This window comes from Bombus vosnesenskii, unplaced genomic scaffold, assembly GCF_011952255.1.
Source record: "Bombus vosnesenskii isolate JDL3184/JDL3185 unplaced genomic scaffold, Bvos_JDL3184-5_v1.1 scf7180000013288, whole genome shotgun sequence".
In the NCBI taxonomy this organism is placed as follows: Eukaryota; Metazoa; Arthropoda; class Insecta; order Hymenoptera; family Apidae; genus Bombus; species Bombus vosnesenskii.
Window position 1 is genome coordinate 1023297 of NW_022882941.1, and position 21126 is coordinate 1044422.

The 21126-nt window shown below is 27.4% G+C and overlaps 3 protein-coding genes across 6 annotated transcripts in view; 2 read left to right on the forward strand and 1 right to left on the reverse strand.

Moving 5' to 3' along the window:
• Nucleotides 1–5346, forward strand: LOC117232413 (26S proteasome regulatory subunit 7). Its single transcript, XM_033491758.1, has 6 exons — nucleotides 1–277; nucleotides 347–384; nucleotides 517–999; nucleotides 1075–1239; nucleotides 4651–4817; nucleotides 4915–5346. The coding sequence occupies exons 1-6, from the start codon at nucleotides 205–207 to the stop codon at nucleotides 5291–5293; spliced, it is 1305 nt and encodes a 434-aa protein (XP_033347649.1). The 5' UTR covers nucleotides 1–204; the 3' UTR covers nucleotides 5294–5346.
• On the reverse strand, nucleotides 5298–12131 carry LOC117232412 (cytochrome P450 302a1, mitochondrial). Of its 2 annotated transcripts, XM_033491757.1 has the most exons (9): nucleotides 11969–12131; nucleotides 11648–11822; nucleotides 11042–11282; nucleotides 9712–9887; nucleotides 9300–9504; nucleotides 8767–8917; nucleotides 7912–8160; nucleotides 7479–7706; nucleotides 5298–5631 (listed from the first exon to the last, which is right to left on the reverse strand). In XM_033491757.1, the coding sequence occupies exons 2-9, from the start codon at nucleotides 11805–11807 to the stop codon at nucleotides 5482–5484; spliced, it is 1560 nt and encodes a 519-aa protein (XP_033347648.1). In that variant the 5' UTR covers nucleotides 11808–11822; nucleotides 11969–12131; the 3' UTR covers nucleotides 5298–5481. The 2 variants fall into 2 exon arrangements, with proteins under 2 accessions (XP_033347648.1, XP_033347647.1); XM_033491756.1 differs by lacking the exon at nucleotides 11969–12131 and having other exon boundaries at nucleotides 11648–11927.
• Nucleotides 12132–15857: 3726 nt separating this feature from the next.
• LOC117232418 (retinol dehydrogenase 12-like) overlaps nucleotides 15858–21126 on the forward strand; it is a 31180-nt gene continuing 25911 nt past the window's right edge. The window contains exon 1 of one of the 3 annotated variants that reach the window (XM_033491764.1): nucleotides 15858–16135. In XM_033491764.1, the coding sequence (XP_033347655.1) occupies nucleotides 16018–16135 (118 nt within the window). In that variant the 5' untranslated portion in view covers nucleotides 15858–16017. Of the gene's footprint in view, nucleotides 16136–19862; nucleotides 19906–21126 lie in introns of those variants that run through there. The other 2 variants (XM_033491763.1, XM_033491766.1) reach the window with 2 other exon arrangements.

The following is a 21126-nucleotide window of genomic DNA, read 5'->3' on the forward strand; positions in this document are numbered from 1 at the left end:
ACCGATTATCAATAACGAAAGGAACTAACTAAATCTAGTTACAACTAGATGGCACGTCGGGAGTCAGTAACGCTGGTCGCTACAGAGTTTTTGCTAGTAATGGAAAATACCTAACCTTAAATTCGGTTTACATCAGTTTCTTTATCCGTCGAATAAAGTATCCTTAACATTTCTTAATATTTGAAAAATTTAACTAATATAACAATGCCTGATCACTTAGGAGAAGACATGCGAAAAGTAAAAAGCGAAGAAGGAAAAGAAGAGAAAGAAATAAAGTGTAAGCTTTAAATATTAATTATTTGCCTTTAACTGTGATTTAAAAGAATTTATTAATGTATTATTTCAGCTCTCGATGAAGGAGATATTGCTCTGCTTAAAACTTACGTAAGTGAAATTGTATAATAATTTTGGTAATAATAGATAATAAAATATTAATAAAAAATAAATTTAATTTAGAATAAGGATTCTTGGAATTATTCTAACAAAAATAACGCTAACATATTATTTTTTATACAGGGTCAAGGACAATATACTAAAAGTATTAAAGCAGTTGAAGAAGATATACAAACAATAATTAAACGAGTTAACGAATTGACTGGAATCAAAGAGTCTGATACGGGTCTTGCACCGCCTGCTTTGTGGGATTTAGCTGCGGATAAACAAACTTTACAAAATGAGCAACCATTGCAAGTTGCACGTTGCACTAAAATAATTAATGCAAACTCAGACGATCCTAAATACATTATAAATGTAAAACAGTTTGCAAAGTTTGTAGTTGATCTAGCAGATTCAGTTGCTCCTACTGACATCGAAGAAGGAATGCGAGTAGGAGTGGATCGTAATAAATATCAAATTCATATTCCACTTCCACCAAAAATTGATCCAACTGTAACAATGATGCAAGTTGAAGAGAAACCTGACGTCACGTATAGCGATGTTGGTGGTTGCAAAGAACAAATTGAAAAATTGAGAGAAGTAGTTGAAACACCCTTATTACATGTTAGTATTTTATAATCAGTAAATTAATTTTTTTTTGTACAAGATAATTAGAAAAAAATAATTTATTTATTACAGCCAGAAAAGTTTGTTAATCTGGGAATCGAGCCACCTAAAGGAGTATTGTTGTTTGGTCCACCAGGTACAGGCAAAACTTTATGTGCTAGAGCTGTAGCTAATAGGACAGATGCCTGTTTTATTCGTGTCATTGGTTCAGAATTGGTTCAGAAATATGTTGGCGAAGTAAGTATAACATATGTCTTGACTCGAAATTATTAAGTAATGCTTAACTAAAAAATAAAGTATGCAGGAGTAAACAAAAAATCATTTTTAAGGAAATATAATGTAGATTTGCGAACTAATGATACTTAAATCATTCCTTTTGTTATTTTGTTAATCAGACTTTTGATATTTCTAATAGCTTAGGTATTTATAACTTGTTAATGGTGAATATACAAGGTAATTCATAAATGCATGTTGATATTCTGGCAATTACTCTACACATTAAAATAAGTAAAGAACGTCATATGCACATATCTCCTGTATACCTTAGCTTTCAAGTTATGAATCGCCTGGTGTAACAAGTATTTTAAAAATGTGCTTAAAAATCAATTTTTGTATACAAATGTACGTACTCAGAGATGTCTAAATTCTCTAGAATAACTTGATAACAGTTTTTGATACACTATCTGTAAAATCACTTATATTTTTGTGATAAAAATGTGTAAAATATCCCTAAAATAAGATTTTTATACCAAATTTAACAATTTTCTTAATATAATTGATACTATATACATATTTAGTCAACGTACATTGCAAATACAATTGATTTTATAATATACATAAAATTATATTAAAATTTTGATTCATCAAATCAAATCAAAAAGTTAAAAATTTCAAAAACAATACAGTTACTGGTTCAAGGTTTGATTCATATGCTTAATAAATAATAAGACTTATTATATTTCTAGGTCTGTTAATTTTTTGTTATTAGAGATAAAAATTTATGTTGTTGAAATCTGTAAAAAATTATTAAATTTGTTGTAAAGTATACATACGGTCAGTGTAAAAAGAATTTGTACGGTAATTAATTTCAACAAAACAAATTTTAACACATAACAAATATATACATATTCTTAGAAGTCTTCAAAATAATTTCCATTTAAAAAAAATGTGATACAGTTACAGTTTAATGGAAAAATATATTAAGATTTAATATCTAAATCACGAAATTTAATTATTTTAATACTTAGTGTTATTCCCATTTGATTTTATTATAGCTTGAAGTTGTCGCGACGTTGAATTTATCTAATTAATAAGTAGTCTACTAAATAACTAAAAATATTATCCCATTCTTCCAAAACTGCTCCCTTTAAATTATTTCGTGATACATGATGAATGAATGAATTCATTGAACATGGTGAATTCGTATTTTTCGTTTCAGGTAATCCAATGTATATATTTTAATAATATTTATATCTGGGGATTGTGCAGGTCTTTTAAAGTGTTTCCGAACATTATATAAGATTCTGCTCACATATTATTAACGTTGTGTTTTTTGATCATTATGATCCCAACATTTTTATGATGCTTGCATCAGAATAAAATTGTCTTTTAAACCCATTTTTTCTGCACTTTGGTGAAAATTATTTTTTTTAATATCCATATATATATGTCGGAGATGAAAGGACATCGGAGCCTTCCCTTTGGAACTAAGGGAAAATCCCCTAACACCGTAATCTAGATTCTATCATAGGCGTAATTAAACAATTGTCGTCTTTCGATCCGATTGTATTTGTTCGAGATTTGTGATAATGAGCTTGGGCTCGAGGCGACAGCCAGTCGCCGAACGTAGCCGCGGTCACGGGATGAACGCTTTGCCTAACAAAGGTACGAAGTAATTCTATAGCTCTCCTTAAAAGAAATATTTGTAGCGGCACGCGACAGTAAATATTCCAACGGTTTCTGTCCTGTGGCTCGCCACACGCAGATCCTATTCTTCGGGTATGATGGTTACCAAATGCCGACGCGTCTCCACAGTACGTGATCAGTCCGAGGGCCGTTATAAACACTAAGATCTAGTTACCTAAAGTCCTTCAAACAGACAAACAGTCTTTGTCCCAACTACGGGAAGTTAGGGGAGATCTATTTTTTCAACGAACGACGTCTCCCACTAGCAACTTTCCCTCGAGGGCGACTAGCATCTTTTTCTAACTACCGATATGGAGATTGTCCAATTAGCAGCAACGTCAATTTCCCTTACTTTCCGAACGAAGGTTATCCCCGACTAATCCGATGATCTCGTGTCCTTAGACCTACCCCATCATAGTTTTCTTCTGTGGCATCGTCGGGACGGAAAGTCATTCTTTCTTGCGGTCCCATCGACTAATAGAGTAACACCTTACGATCAGTGAATATTACGCATCCGACTTAGATTTTCTGAGCATGTTCATCTATCATCCCGTCGACCGCGGATTCGTTATTGAACCTAGGATCCTTGTCATTAGTTTCTCGAGTATCTAATTACCACGGTTACTTGTCCAATTCTATAATAATCGTATTCGCACTAGTCAATGTCTTCTCTATTGCATAACGACAATGTGTAATCTAAACGAAGTTTCGTTTCACGACCCTAACCCTAATTTTAATGTAAACCCGACATATATTTTATGATTCATAGTGTCAATGAAATGAAGAGATATTCAACACCATCTGCACTTGCACATCCCCAAATAAAACAGATGCTCCACTGTTTTACGGTTGGTAGCAGGTTTTGTTTTTTATGTTACATATTTTTTTTCTCCATACTCTAGATCTAAATTCTAAATTATTCATCAGAGTCAAAGATACCAAATTTTCTTTCATCTGTAAAAATGATTCGTTTCCAGAACTCAATTAGCACGTTCACATACCTCTATGCACATCTTAATCCCTTAATTCTATTAGTTTCGCTTGTATAATACTTTTTACGAGTCATCCTTCCACGGTATGCTTTTTAAAAAATCTTGTACTTTACTAGTATTTGCTTCGATATGCAGCTCATTTTTCAGCGCACTATCAATTTTCAATGCTGATATTTTACGATTTTCTTTTACTCTCCGAATTGTTAGTTAGCTAGTGTTCTCATTTATCTTACTTAGACGACCGCCTCTAAAATTATTTTTACCTATATTAACTATATGATATTTTTTTATAAATGAAATTCAGTTTCTATGTTCAGTTTATAACTACGTCATAAGAATAATAAGAATATTCTATTTTCTGAAGTAAACATAATAATATTAAATTATTATTATTACATTAGATTGAGTAATAAGTTCATTGGTGTATTTTTAAAAGACACATGAATATTTTAGTAGTTTTGTATAATATTAATCAAGAAATGATTTATTCACTCTATTTCTCTATGAATATGTATATATCTTTAAAAAAAAAGCTCAGATACATGTCTTTTTATATCCTTTAAATAAATTTGTGTGATATCTTCTAAAATGATAAATGAAATGATTAATGAATGATTAATGAAAAATGAATGAACATATTACTGAAACCAATATTATATCATACTATATTGGTATTATCATTATTGTTGTTGTTGTTATTGTATTATATTATACATGTAATTACATTATATATAACTGTTATATCTAACAGGGTGCTCGTATGGTAAGAGAATTATTTGAAATGGCACGTAGTAAAAAAGCATGTTTAATATTTTTTGATGAAATTGATGCTATTGGAGGAGCTCGGTTTGATGATGGAGCTGGTGGTGATAATGAAGTACAACGTACTATGCTAGAATTGATTAATCAATTAGATGGGTAAAACATATGTTTTATTATTAAATATCTTCAATAATTAATAGTAGGTAATATATAACAGGTAATGATGATATTTATATGATTTTAAATATTTTAGCTTTGACCCACGAGGTAACATTAAAGTTTTAATGGCAACAAATAGACCAGATACATTAGATCCAGCATTGATGAGACCAGGACGTTTAGATAGAAAAGTAGAATTTGGATTACCAGATTTAGAAGGACGAACACATATTTTTAAAATTCATGCGCGTTCAATGAGTGTTGAAAGAGATATCAGATTTGAACTCCTTGCACGTTTATGTCCTAATAGTACTGGAGCTGAGATTCGATCTGTATGTACAGAAGCTGGTATGTTCGCGATTCGTGCACGTCGGAAGGTAGCTACAGAAAAAGACTTCTTAGAAGCTGTAAACAAAGTGATTAAATCTTATGCTAAGTTTTCTGCAACTCCTAAATATATGACCTATAATTAAATTTATTATGTACACTATTCTTATTTGTTCTAAAATATAAGAATATCAAAATACTGTACTGCTAATTACAATATCATAATTAATTTTCAATTATTAAGTATACAATAAATTGTAATTTGTTTCTTATTTAATGTTATACTTTCGTTACTTTTATACATATTTTCTCATTAAAAATAATATTTCCTCGCTTATACTATTTCGTTCTTTTGAAAACAAGGAGAATTGGTTTTTAAGACCTCATGAAAATTGAATTTTAATGGGGCATCTGGTTTGTTGATTAATAAAGATATCATTCCAAGTTCACCCCCATGCCAAGAAATCTTGAGTCGTTGACACATCTGCACAAAATAAGAAGATTATATTACTTTATATAGCATGTATAAAACATTTACGTATATTTTAATTGTACCAAAAAAAATACACAACATATAGTAACAAAAAATTCCTCCTTAGAAAGAGCTAACAAAATAAAAGTTAATCTTATTCCTTTGATGGGACGCTATATTTTATTTATCCGTGCTATCGATAAATTGTTTAATTGTTTGAGTCCCAAGCAGCGCGATCACGCTGTCGAAAAGTTCCAGTACATTTGAACGCTACGGACGACTGACGGTATTTTGTATTTCATTGTTATCTTCTCAATAATTTTTATTGAACAAAACTTGAAATATTTACATACGCATATATAATATAGATGTATTTCATAAAAATAATAAATATGACGAGCGCTATTGCACCGCTTGTTTCTCTTCTCAATCGATTTAGACGAGCGCTAACGCGCTGTTCGGGATTTTTCAACCCTGTTTTTTCAAGGACCCCTGTGTTTAAAACGGTTAAGGTCACCAAAATTATCTCTAATTTTCAATGTCATTAAGAAGTGACATTCTATTTAATATCTGATTCTTCAACACGCATTACTTATTTATCAACATATAATATTTATATCAATCATGTACATTTCGTGACTATTCACAAAATTGACATTGATTTATCAAAGGAATTCTGAGCTATTTATCTGATTAATTATATCTGTTTATTATATCTGTCTAATTATATCTATTATAATTCTAAGCAAATATCAATTTATTATTGTTGTGTATAATCTTGTATGTTTCTTCTCTAATAATGCCTATAGAATTCGATAAAAGGACTTTTCATACAAATGCAAACATAATACATGTATATGTGTTGCATAATATAACAAAACTAATCAGAATACTCGGTCATCCATGAGAAAATAAGCTTTTAATAGGGGAATCAATATACCGAACATATTTTTGTATTTGTGTATAACACGAAAACTAAGGCTGTGCACGGTTATCATTAGGTTGCGACGGGAACGGGTATACATTTTGCATAAATTATTTTGATCAATTAAAGATGAAAATAAAGTGCAACATTCCAAGAGATTCATCAAAAATTATTTCACGCTAGGCATTACCGGCCGAATACTTCTTTAGCATAATCCATAACCCATTATTTTTCCTCTTTTATTTATACAATACTAAAAATGATTATCTGTCTCATCAGTGAGTTAAGTCTATTAGATTGGACTATATAAAAATGTGACCGCCTATTCCAGAATAAAATGTAACTCAAATTTTATGAAGCATTTTGAGAATATCTCAGAACTTAAGACTTGAGCGGCGGTAATGTTAATTTTGATGACATATTTCAAGGTCATTGATATCATCCGTTTTAAAAATAATTACCTAAATATCACATCATTCTTTTTATATAGCGACGAAAAAGCAACAAATGATCAATCGATCCTGTTGCGTATCTTTATATCGAATTTTGATACCCAAAGATTTACCGCTTATTTATTTATACTAATATGACAACAAATGGTACCAGAATATGCATATAACAAGTGATTGAGAACACACAATATGAAGTTCTAATCAGTATAGGTGAACAAAGCTAGAAGAAAATATAATCGGTCGAGAAATAACAAAATTTCAAAAAATGTGGGGATTGTATAATAATATTGTATAATATTTAATTAATACATAGAATTATAATATAAAAATAATATATAATAATATAATATAATAATAATAATATAATTAATTAATTAATAAAACAAGATATTAAACTTGAATATTACTGTTAAAAACTATATATTATTTTTTGTGTAGGCATAAAAATGTCTGAAAATCAATATTAACTATTAAAAACTTACCCTTAATAACAATACTTGCATATTTTGCTCTGCAAATCGTCTAGCAATACAAGATCTAGGACCATGACCAAAAGGTAACAATACATATGGATGTACTGATTTTCCACAATTTATTTTACTGCTACTTTCTGAATGTTCACGTAGCCATCTTTCTGGTATAAACAAGTCTGGTTTGTTAAAGTATTCAGGAAGACGACAAGTGACTTGGTTTTGTGTTACAACAACAGTCTAAAAGAAACGAACGAATGAGGCGAACATATTTTTACTTTAGGTATTTACATAAAAAGAAAATATGTTATATATAGCTTTTCTAATATAACAAAATATTATTAAAATGTATTAATAAAATGAAGCTGTTATCCATTGAAAGTGAATTCTATTGAAACTTATAGCACATCAACTAATTTACATTTTGCTAAGATTTATAACTTACCCTTTTAGGTACTTGATAACCATTAAGAACAATATCATTTTGTAATATGCGACCTATTCCTATAGAAATTGGATTTAATCGCAAGCTTTCCTTAATGACAGCTTTAGTATACGAAGCATTTCGCAACACAACTGCTGTTATTGGTTGACTATGATCAGCTAAAAACTGTGTGGCTTCAATCCTCAATTTTTCTTGAATATCTTGATGTTTTGCCAGATGATATAAAGCAAAAGCAGTACTGTAAGTAGTCTAGGGGCACAGAAAAGTTATATATTTAATTTCTCTCTTTTTATAATCGTTAGCCTACACTATTAAATTAGTAATGTTAATAAAAGGATAAGGAATTTAGTCAAATTCAATTAAATTTTTATATTGTGTGTAAGCTTAAAAATGTATAACATATTATAAAATAATATAAGTTATATCACAAGTTTTTAATAAGACATATATCTATTTTAAAAATATAATAGTATATATATATAATGTTTCTAATAGTAGTATTTATACCCATAATGTTCCTAAACATTACACTTTGTATAAAAACATATAACATAACATATAATAAGCATTAATTATTTTCAGACTTAATATCATATTAAATGATGTCATCATGTAGATATTTACTTGTTCACTATAAAATGTATATATATAATAATCTGTTTTCTATAAACAAATTTTACATATGTAAATAAAGATCTAAATTTCTTATTTATATATTCAATCAATACAGTAATTATGTATTTACAAATATCTAAATGTTATTCGTATTTCTTAAATTAATAATAAACATGCACATGCATAAATATAACACTAATATGTAGTTACATCTATAATGATATGTATTATAATATTTACAGTATCTATACCAGCAAGTAACATGTCACAAGCCATGCCCACAATATCCTTAATATCCAGAGCAGGATTTTGTAAATAGGCATTTAAGAATGATTTGTTATGTCCAGTTTTTGTGCTCTGTTTTTTCTGAGATACCAATTCTAATGCAACCCTGATACATTAAAAAGACATAACATATGAGGTATAGCATTTAAAAATAAGCTAAGTATAATATACAGAATGAAATATTTAGATTGCTTGAGCTTTCATTGAGTTAAGCTGATTGATATAAAACTATATTAATACACACACACATTTCTGTCTACTTATGACAAATATTGTTAATGTGCCGTTAATAATTATTTTCAGCATATAAAAACCTTCTGTGCTCTTCTTGTTGTAGAACTTACAATATAATGATAATAAATTATGCAAGTTATCTATAAGCAACTTCAATAAATTCGTGATTTTGAAGACTTTGTATAATGAGAAATAATCTAGTAATCATAAACAATAAATGATAATCCCGTGTAAGATTAAAAATTATTGCTTACATTTCCATGTATGTTTGTGCCTTACGTAATTTTCGGTACAATGGGGTTTCAAAAAAACGCCATAATTGCAATCCATTATCCAACCTTAACATTACGCTATTTGTTGTAAAGGCAGCCTTGATTAATTTTGAACTTGTAGAATTTTCACATCTTTCTTCTTTTGAGAAACTATTCAATCTTACATCAAAAACAACCAGACATGTCACTAAAATCAAGTAAAGAAAAGATTATTAGACATTAATAGTACATCTTTTTATTTATATGTATATAAATTTATTAATAGTATGTGTGTCTGTTTGTCTATTAAGATATGACACCAATCATTAAATTTAACTATAACATAGTTGAAATGTAATTGCAAAAAAGAAACTTCAGTTCTATGTATATTAAGAGATATGTGTAATCATATTACATTCAAGGAATAAGCGTGATAAAAGAGGTAAGAAGTCATCAAACTTCTCATTAATACATAGTTCAACAAATTCTTGAATGACATCATCTGTTTCTTTTAAATAATTGATCACGTCTTGAGGTTTACTAGAAACTTTTTGGAACTCTTTTCGTAATCTCCACCATTCTGTCCCATTTCTGAAATTTGTAATACTATATTAAAGTAAATTAATTTAATAGAAAGTTGTATACACATCATATTAATACTATGCGCAATATCTATTTCTTCAATATCTATCTAAACTATGTACTTTATAAAAATATTTATAAAAACTAGTTTTTAACAATAAGTAGTCAAGGAATCAAGTAGTCAAGTGCACAAAATTTTACAAGATTAATTTCTTCATAATTTAACTTGTTTCTATTTAAACATTTTAAAAAATTATTAATGCTATATCCGAAAATTACAAATTTTTTATAGGGTTTCACACTAAAATTAGATTACTAAAAACTTAATATAATAACAACATCTGTAAGAATTGGCAAGTGCTTTTCTAATATAACTTTTTATAACGTGTATTTATTACGTTTTAATCAATCCAACTCGGTTAGAATTATATTCAATATTTGATATCCAAAAATTTGACTATAGTGCAATATATTAACAAAATACCTATGTACTACATATGTATATGCACTATATATAAAAATATGCTGAATCATTAAATACACATATAGATTTTATATACTTAGTACGTATAGATGTTTATCTCTTTCATATCTGATATAGATATTCTAATTAGATATACATATTCTTAAAAGGCAACAATAAAACATTATAAAAGGTTATGTGTGCCTTTTAATAACATGCATATGTACATGTTTCTTCTAATTACAAAAAAAAGAAGATATACGTGTAGTAAAATATAAAACTGTATAAAAAATTATCGTCACAAATTGCGTAATCTATACAGTATTTTATGTTAAAAAAGATAAAGATTGTATGTACAATATTTTGTTACGAAAAGATTAAGAAAATATATATACATATAAGTATATAATAAAAATCTTGCAAAACAATATGTTATGAATTTACATTTTGATTTGAATTACTATTTGTTGGTCTAACATCAAATAGAAAAGCTTTTAATGCTCCTGTGTTTGTTATTAACTTACTAGTAATTAAATGATATAACTAGTTAACAATATAAATTACTACAATAATTCTACTTGATATTAATTGGAAACATTTATAGTCTAACATCAGGTATATAAAGTTAGCTATAAAGCTATATAAAATTTCTACAAAAATTATAGTAAATTATTGTAAACCGTAAAAATATGTGTATTACGTGGGTAATAAACCTCCAGTTTTGTATACATCAGTGCGATCTTTTCGATATTTCAAAAGTGCTAAATGACTTCTCCTTTCTGGATGCAAACCTGATTCCGCTTTGAAAATTTCTGCTATATCTTCCGGCCTATAAACCAATACGACATTTACATTAGGTACTATTTCTTCGCGTACTAGCGGCCCAAACTGTTCCAATTTTCTTTTTCCGCTTTCATATAAATTTGTAAAACTATATTCACCTGTTAAATATTAACAAATTTAAATAAAACAGTATTAATATAATCAGGTTGTAATATTAGACAGTCGCGAAAAAGAAATTTTTATATAAAAGAGATCGCTTTTTCTAATTTTTTTAAAAGTACTATGTGTCATACTTGAAAATATACAAATGCATATTTATTTAATGTAATAAAAAATTCATTTACACAATGATTATAATCAGATATGGTAGTATGTATAGTAAATACGTATAATTTCCTTTTATAATTATATCATAAATACTACATCAAGATGTTTCTATTTGTTTGAATTATTTGATTGAATTATTAATTGATGTTGAGATGTACATGTATAGTAATTTTTAAATTGTGTTTGATTTTCTTACCAATAAATGGTAGATATTTGTAAAGTGTTCCAATAACTGGTAAAGATTTTGGTCCAGGAATATTATTGAAAGCTTTTGGTTGATGATCATTCATTTCGATGTTACATTTTGCAAAATTAGCAGAGTAAAACTTAATATAATATAGCTTCTTTTTTGTCATATATGGACTATACTTCTGCAACCATGTGTACATTGCACTTATACAATAATGTAAAAAATGGATTGAAGTAAGTATCACAATTTTCTAATGGAAAAGATTTAACAAGAATTCAGGAGTAAAGTGACCACATCGGACTGATTTTGAAGACTATGTGTCTGCACCTTTTGGTGCCTGTTCGTGCCCACGAATGTGTCGTTCCTTTCTTATTGTATCATCTCTTTCTAACTTTGCATCATCGTTCTCTGTCCAGTTTACACATAGAATTTCAATGTGTTGCGTACCATCGCCTGAATTCGATGTGTCGGCGATAAAACGTTTTGTTAATGGGTTATCATTTATATGTTATATGTATGTATGTGATAAATATGATAAGATAAAATAGTATAACAAAATAATATATAATAAATTATTAACAAAAGCATTTTTAATATCTAATATTTGAAATAGAAAATGAAGTACTAATGACCAAGAAGTTTAATTTATTGCTGATTATACACATACCATACCTACAACATATTAATTACTTCAAAGCTGTGATATAAAATTTCTATGTACTTGATAATATTGCATCCACTTATATCATTATATTAGTCTCCGATAATTGTAGTAGCATGAAGTAAATTATAATAATATCAGAATTATACAGAGGAAGATATTGTGTAGTACATATGTATTACACTCATTTTAAAAGTTAGCGATATATTCCTTTTATTAGATAAGGATGATATCTTTATCACAGCGAAATGAGAAAATATTATAAAATCTATAGTATCATTTTACGAGCTATTTTAGATAGTAATTCTTATTCACTCATCCTGTATGGCAAATAAAAGATTCATGTAATGAATAAAATATACGTATTATTCATGCAGTTTCTTTAAACTTGTATCGATCTTTTTGCTTATGTTTAGCATTCGTTTCGTATTTAGAATTCCTCGACCCAATTTGAAATCATACATGATAAAATGAACTTTATCTGTATAAGGTGTATACAATATTATGTAAGTACGTCACGACTATCACAATGGTATACCATATCATCGAATCGATGGAGATGTATTTAAAAAAAAGCTACCGTAGCATTGTATAAACCATGAAACTTACCGTTTGTCTTTCGAACTAAAAGGAAGATATGTCCTTAATCATCGAGTCGTTAACCGAAACTGAGAGCACCTTTCCGCTATATATGCATATATATGATTGATCAATTCAATAAATCCTAGTGGCAAGAAACAGCAAATCGGGAATCGGTATTCAAACTCTAACGGTTACTTACTTTAGTCGCTTTGTTTGGTATTATAAGTATAAAATTAAATTAATAAAATTATGCAATGATTAAGATTGTACTTTGGTTAAATATTTCATCAACTAATCATGAAAGACTTTCCAATAAATGAAATGAGATAAATAAAAATCAATCTTTTTAATATACTTTTCTGGTTTCTTATTTTTATCTCATTTTGTTTCACAGACTTGTATATTGAAATTACTTCTACCTTTCACTGAACACTTAATAAATATATGTATTGTATAATATGCAATAGAATGTATGCCGTATACGTAATTATATACAAATTTGATTGGTATATCTATTATTCAAGTATTCTATTAATTATCTGAAGAATATATTTCTTCTGTTACTTTAATATGAAATTGGTATTTTACATTGATATTTTACATTACATACAGATTGCTAAGTTATTGAGGACTAGATACGTATTTGGGAACAATCAAATAGCGAAGATAACATTGGATGAACAAGGATGAGCAAGACCTTTAGCTAATATAATAAACACATACTGATGAGTTATTGAATTTGAAACAAATACGACAACATTTTAGAAACATATGATAAAGGCAATAGAAACGATAATAATAAAATAAAACCTAACAAAGGCCAATGCTCGAAAAATTGTATTTTATATGCAGAATTGTAAAAATTGGTAATAAAATTAATAAACATTCTGTGTAAAACTATAATTTTATGTAAAAGAAATATCAAATAACAATGAAAAAAATATTTATTTATATATTTACATTTTGTATACTTAGTACTATGTAGTACAGCACAAAGGCGTCTGTTCTAGACGTTGTTTAAAGGTTCTTGCTCTTAGACATCTTTATGACATCTGGTACTGGTAATATCTCACAAATGTATCAACATATTTTTTGAACGTCTTATGTATAAATCAAGATGTCCTTAAGGCACCTTATCTACTTACGTTGTACTTTGGTCGTGAACAGGCATTCCCAAAACGATAATAAGAGATCTTTAAGACGTTTTGCATAAAATGTAAGATACTTTAAATAAACATAAAGTTCGAAGATCTCTCGTACTCCAAAGGTTAGATATTAACAATTTCAAATAAAAAGCTTGTGACTAACCATCGAAACAAGATAAGTGATAGAAGCGCTAAAAGTATGAGAGCATTACAAAAGTAGCAAGAATTACATAATACCATTGCAATTGTATATCCATATATTGAATTGGAACAAGGACTTCAATGTTTTTATGGCATATAATAATAAAATTTATCTTTTGTCATACGTTACTTGCATAATTCTCCCTGTAATATTAATATATAGATGTTCTGCTATCTAAAAATTTTCTTACTGTAATCAACATAACATCAACATAACACGGCAACAACATGCTTGTCCAATAATGAAAACATTGCAGATTCAGTTTTATAATATGTTTGTTATGTATAAAATTCCGTAAATTAATGAAAATGAGTCTAAACACAAGAAGATAACGATTTTTCTTTTTAAGTAAATATTGATTTTATAAATTTTATTTCCTTTTAATGACAACTAATAAGATACAATTTTCCGATAGGTTTGTTACGACAGCGTCTTCGCGTACATTTCATTTATCTTTAAACCGAAATCTATTAATCAGTTAACGAAGATTTAAAGAAAACACAACTGTTGAAGATTTTGGAACTTCTCTTGTTAATCCACTTTGCGAAAGGAAATGAGTACTTTAATGATAATAATTTAAAAATTGGGAATCAACTATTGTCAAACGATAACAAGTACAAGAAACGAGAGAAATTAATAAAATGGGTAATATTTAATAATTTAATTTTTAATAAATAATTTAATTTAATTATAATAATAATTTAATTTAATAAATAATTTTGACAATGGATGTTCATATAAATACATAATTCAATATAATGCAAATAGAGAAATTATACCTAAATAGAAATTTATTACGTGATTAGAGAATTATTGTTTATTTTGTGTCTTCTACATATTACATATGATTTTCTTACTTATATTTAAGAACATATCTAAGAAGGTTTATCCATATTGTATGATATATTTATCTTATAAAATTGAGTTAGTTTATCAGTAAACTCTCGCACAATAACTGCAACGCGTGGATAATATGCAGTTAATGTGGTCAACTTTATGTATATTACATCAAGTTGCATGTTCAGAATTTTTAATTGTTTGCTAGTTTAGTGTCTCGAATTTTAAATAGTTTAGTTTGCGTAAATGTATTGCATTATCTGTAACCTGAATTGGAAATCGAATAAGAAACAGACATACTAAGATATCGAAAAATTTAACAAGTAGGCAATGGTTGTATTTTACAGAAAATTGACAATTCAAATTTGGATAAAATGTTGGTAATTTATTGTAACGTAAACTATGATATATCAGATTGACTGTAAAAGTAAATCTATGAATTTATGAAATCTATGAAAAAAAAAATCTATGTAAGTACATTATTAAATAATGTATCATAGATGATACTGCTATATGTATATTATTATTACATGTATAGACAAAACTTATGTCATATGTGTTGTTAGTATATTATGCATATTTTTATACATACCTATTTGCGTATTTTAAATTGTTTTTAGATATTTAATGTGTAGAAATATCTATAATCTGTTTATCAATCAATGATTGTTTTAGGACGTTTAACTATATCGTCATTCTGATAACGATATCAATAATTTTGCAGAGTTTATTTGCTATATAATCACTATTGCGTACCCCACTCCTTTTATATGGAAGTACGGTATGCTGCTCGATGCAAGTACGGTATACCCGCTCAATGTGATGACGAAGTGAGTGGAATTGAAAGGTAGAAAGCATCGTTATACTTCAGAAGGCGGATCGAAGTTCTGGATAAATAGATTCTTTTATTGTATGTTACTGCAATTAGTAAGAGCAAATTGTTTTAAATATGAGGTTTTTTACTAACTATTGTAACAACGATGTTCGTTTGATTGGAAAAACTGTAATTATAACAGGTGCAAATTGTGGAATTGGGAAAGAAACAGCTAGGGATATATATAGAAGAGGTAAGAATATTTACACTATTTATGTTATTGACATATATAATTCATTCATATAGTTATGAGATAATTTTTGAAATATTACATTTATAATTTTATATATTTTACATAGTTAATGATGTTGTACTTGTAGCACAATTAGTACATTATATATGTTATATTTGCATTTAGTACCTTATATTATATATATATTGTGTATATATATATATGTGACATATATATATGTCATAAGTATTACATTGTAACATTTAAATTAAACAAAATATATTACATACAAGTTATTACTGTTACTAATATTATCAATATAAGTATGAATGTGATAACAGGTTTTAAAATAAATTCTCAGTGTTATGAATAAATTGCAGATGTTTATACAAATTTATATTTTTATGAACATCATTAAAGATATAAAATTTAGTCTCCGGAAGATTTTTTGTGTCCACTGAATATCATAAGAAAAATCATCCTTGGAATATTTTATATATTTTTATACATTATGTGCAATTTTTGCATTTGCATTTTCAAATATTTTTACCTATAAATCTACAAAATAATAATTCTATCAATGTATAATTTTGTTTATTACAGACATTTAATTATTGAGAAATTTCAAGGGAAAATATCAATTATAATTTATTATACGATAATATCTAATTATTCATTTTTGCAGTTAATATATTTCTAATAATACCGTCTATTACAATGTTACATGAACAAGTAAGAAACTCATGTACATTTATGCATATGTATGTGTATAGGACAAGGTTTTTATATGATCATGATATAGAGCTTTATAAATTCAGACAGTACATATATATATATATATTTATATATGTAAATATTTATATATGTAAATATGTGTATATATATATATATATATATATATATATATATTCTTTATCTTTCATACTATTTTGATTTAACTGTACTTATTCCTATATAATATGTGTAATAAAATGTATATAAATCTTTATATAATCTACATTATCTGAGTAAGTTTTAATATATTATATATATTTTGTGAAGGTTATAAATTATTTTTGTAACACACAATATAAAATGCATATATGTTCTATATGTTCTTCGCAGTAAGTTACATAGGTAAATATATAAAAAATTGGATTATATTACATATTAGGAAATATTTTTGACACCACATTTTAGGTGAAAACACATATAAAACTATAAGATTGCACAAAAAGTTAATAATTTCGCATTCCCTAAAATGTAGTTTAACCAAAAATTAAATTATTATGCTTTGTACTTTGCATGCACATATTATTTAAATATTTAACTTCTTCATTACTATTAATCTTAACAGTGAGAAATAAGCGTCAATATCGAAAGTGGTATATAAATTTTCTCATAAATTATTATTTTATAATTTTGATATAATACCATTATTGGATTGATGTGTAATAAGTTTTAGGTTTCAGACTTCCGTTGAACAATTATATTATTTTACATCGAATACCCATCGAATATGAGAGGTACTAAGACTAGATATTTTAGTAATTTATAAAATTGACGTACAAAATTTAGCTTGTTTCGTTATTAAATTTGCTACTGTTATGCAAAAGAGCTTATTAGGACTACAGTACTTTATAACCTTTAACCAATAGCAGTAAAGTGTAACTAGTAGAATTTCACTAATAGTACATACATACATACATATATGTATATGCTCCTTTATTAATATATTATTTATTATATATTATTAGTATTATATCGTTTAGAATATAATTAGAAGCATATTTATTCAAAGTAGTCCATTAAAGATTACTTTTTGCATTGTTAAATCAATTTGTCACACCAATTCAAGTTTGGATTATTATAGTATTACTTTGGTTATGATTACTAATGTCATATTTTTTAAAAACTTGAAGATAAAAGAATGAAATATTTATGTGAAAGAATATTTTTTGTTTTTTTGTTAATTATAATCTATTGTGATGTACTCTACTTTACGATAATCTACTTTATTATAATTATTCCAAAATTAGAAACGATATTGTTGAATAAATAAATATTATATTATCGAAGGCTGAATGAATTTATGTTATAAGTATTTATACATAACTATTTGTTTTAAGTTTATTATATTTATATACTATATTTGTGTTATTTTAAGTTTAAAAACATTCCTAGGAATTGGAACATTCAGCGATCATGACAAATTTTATGTTATTAGATTGGTCTTGTTGAGTGTATTATGAATTTGTGTATGATTTGTTGTAGAAATTTGTTTTTTCTTTAAAAATTTCCTATAGTTTCAATAAAAAACATAAGGTTAAGTGTATTTTGACACATTTATGGGTGGAAACATATGACTGTAATTACTACATTCATTCTTCATAAATATATATATGGACAGTTTGATTAATACATTATTATTATTAATACTATTATTAATATCGTGTGAAATTTCCTTGGAATATACCTGAATTTAATATATAATTGCTCACAAAAGAGATTCAGACACTATATAATTTTGATTTCTAAGTTCTATAATTTCAATAAATGTATAAGGATCAATAGAAGTGTATTATATTATGTTACAGTATTTTCGGTAAAAGTTTATACATATTTACACATTTTACATAAATATTTATACATTAAAAGAACAATTTTCAAGAAAATACTTTTAATATGGGGATTTATGAGACTTTTAAGCTGTTCCAGAATAACGATCCAAAGCATAAGGTATGGATTGTACAAGAATCTTTTCTTTGTAATTGTACACATGTTTTACATGTTCCTGATCTTAAATCCTACGAAACATGTATCGGAGGAATTAGATTGCAGAATTAACAGAATGCTAGAAATGTCAATAGAACAATGAAAAAAAAGAATGGAAGAATTTGAAAGAAGAATGGAAACAAGTCATTGTTGATTATTTAAATAAACTTATTTCCATTGTGCCAAAATGTTTACATCATGTCATCAAACATATGGATTATCCAACTTAATATCAAATTTTAAATATGAATAGTCATTATTAGTTTTAATTTTATGTGTATAATTTAGTTGTTGTTTAGTTTTATGTGCATAATTAGCATTAGTGTCCAAAACTTTTTATGATATAAGGATTCATTCTTTCTCAATGTTTTTTTTTAATATTTAGATGACAATAAATAATAACTCAAAAGATTTCTTCTGTTGTTGTCTATATAGTGCAGTTTAATGTAATGTAATACATTTTTGTTGGTCCTTATAGATTTACTGAAAATATAGAGCTCAGAAATTAAAGTTGTATAGTGTTTAAATCTTCTTGTTACCTACTGTATGTACAATTTCAAATACAGTCAAATATTTAGTTTATCGTTTCTTACATCTAGTATAGACTCATTATTTATAATCATTATATATTAACGTAACTAAGGTATTGTTATATTGTAATCAATATGAAATTTTAGAAATATTCTTAACGTTACTAAGGCAAAGTACATGATTCAATAAAATTATTATTACTTAGCAACAAAAAGAGTAATAAGAACAAGAGTTCTTACCAATTACCTATGCGTAACTATTTTATGTTATATATTTTTATGCACAATTAAATTTTTGCAAATTCAGAGGCACTGCTACTGTTAAATTGTTTTTATTAATGGCGATGTTTTCTGTGAACCTTATAACTAAATTTTTTATTCTATAAAAAGAGTGCTTATTGACTAAAATGTTATATATTATACATACAGTATACTTACACTTAACCGGCTGCTGTAGGATTGGACTCCTGGCTGGTTAATCAGACATGTTTCAGTTATTATTTCTAGGTAGTTACAGAACAAAGATTAACGAATAACTATATCAATAACTTCTACTGTACATACCTAGTATATACATATAAACAATATTTATAAAATATTACTTTTTTTTACAAAGTAATTGGTAATCTTTTTCTGCTTTTTTGGTTTAATCTCGTCTATTAATCCGATATCGCGCCACTTTTTAAAAAATAAGATATCAATTGCAGATGAATTTTCTCGCTGCTCAATATATCTCATCGCAGTTTCAAGTGCAACTTTTCCTCCTACATGACTCACTCCTTCATTCTTATCTGCACTCAAAACCTCTGAATTATTTAATTCCACACTTTCCATCAATTCTGCTTCTGTAATTGCCTGTAATAATTTTGTTTGTCCCTTTTTTAGTTTATAATTGAAATTATATAAAAATAAATTTGTATCGTCATTTTATGGAAGTTGTTCATATACTAATTCATTCAGTAACAAATTCACTATTTATATGTCGGAGATGTAGGGACAACGGACCTTTCTTTTGGAATTTTGGGAAGATTCCCAATACTTTGGTCTAAACTATTCATTATAGCTGTACTTAAATAATAGAACTTTGAAGTAGTAGTTGTGATACGATCTGATTATGTTTGTCCGAGGTTTGTGACAGTGGGCTTGGGCTCGAAGTAACACAACTGATCGCCGAACGTAGCCACGGTCACGGGATGAACGTTTTTACTTAACAGTAGAAGTACCAATATTGAGGGATACACGCTGTATTAACAAACAAGCCCCGGGGCAGGAGCAATGACGGCTCTACACGGGTCTGCCTACTAACGGCGCCTGGAATTTTGTTGATAACCCCGGTCAATACGCAATTGACAAATGTGATCGTGTCAGTCTTTTATTCTTATGATCTCCTTGGAGAGTTTACTCACAACGTCAGGTCAATGAGTCAGTGTTAATTGATATGGGTTTGGGGTTAATAATTAATCGATCCACGCAGATTCGATTTTCTCCAATATATTTTTCACGTGGTCGATTACTAAGCAAAATAGCGTCGTTAGAAGTCGTACCAACTTAGCTTGTAGTAACTAGCGATCATACCAACCTAACATCTCTCAACAGTCAGAAGGATACTGTGCGTCACAGCTAACGTCATTTTGAGTTTCAAAACATATTCAATTGCACAAAGAGTTATCCCGTTGACCGTGGATTCGTTTGAACCTAAGAACATTATCTTTACTTTAAGAGTGACTA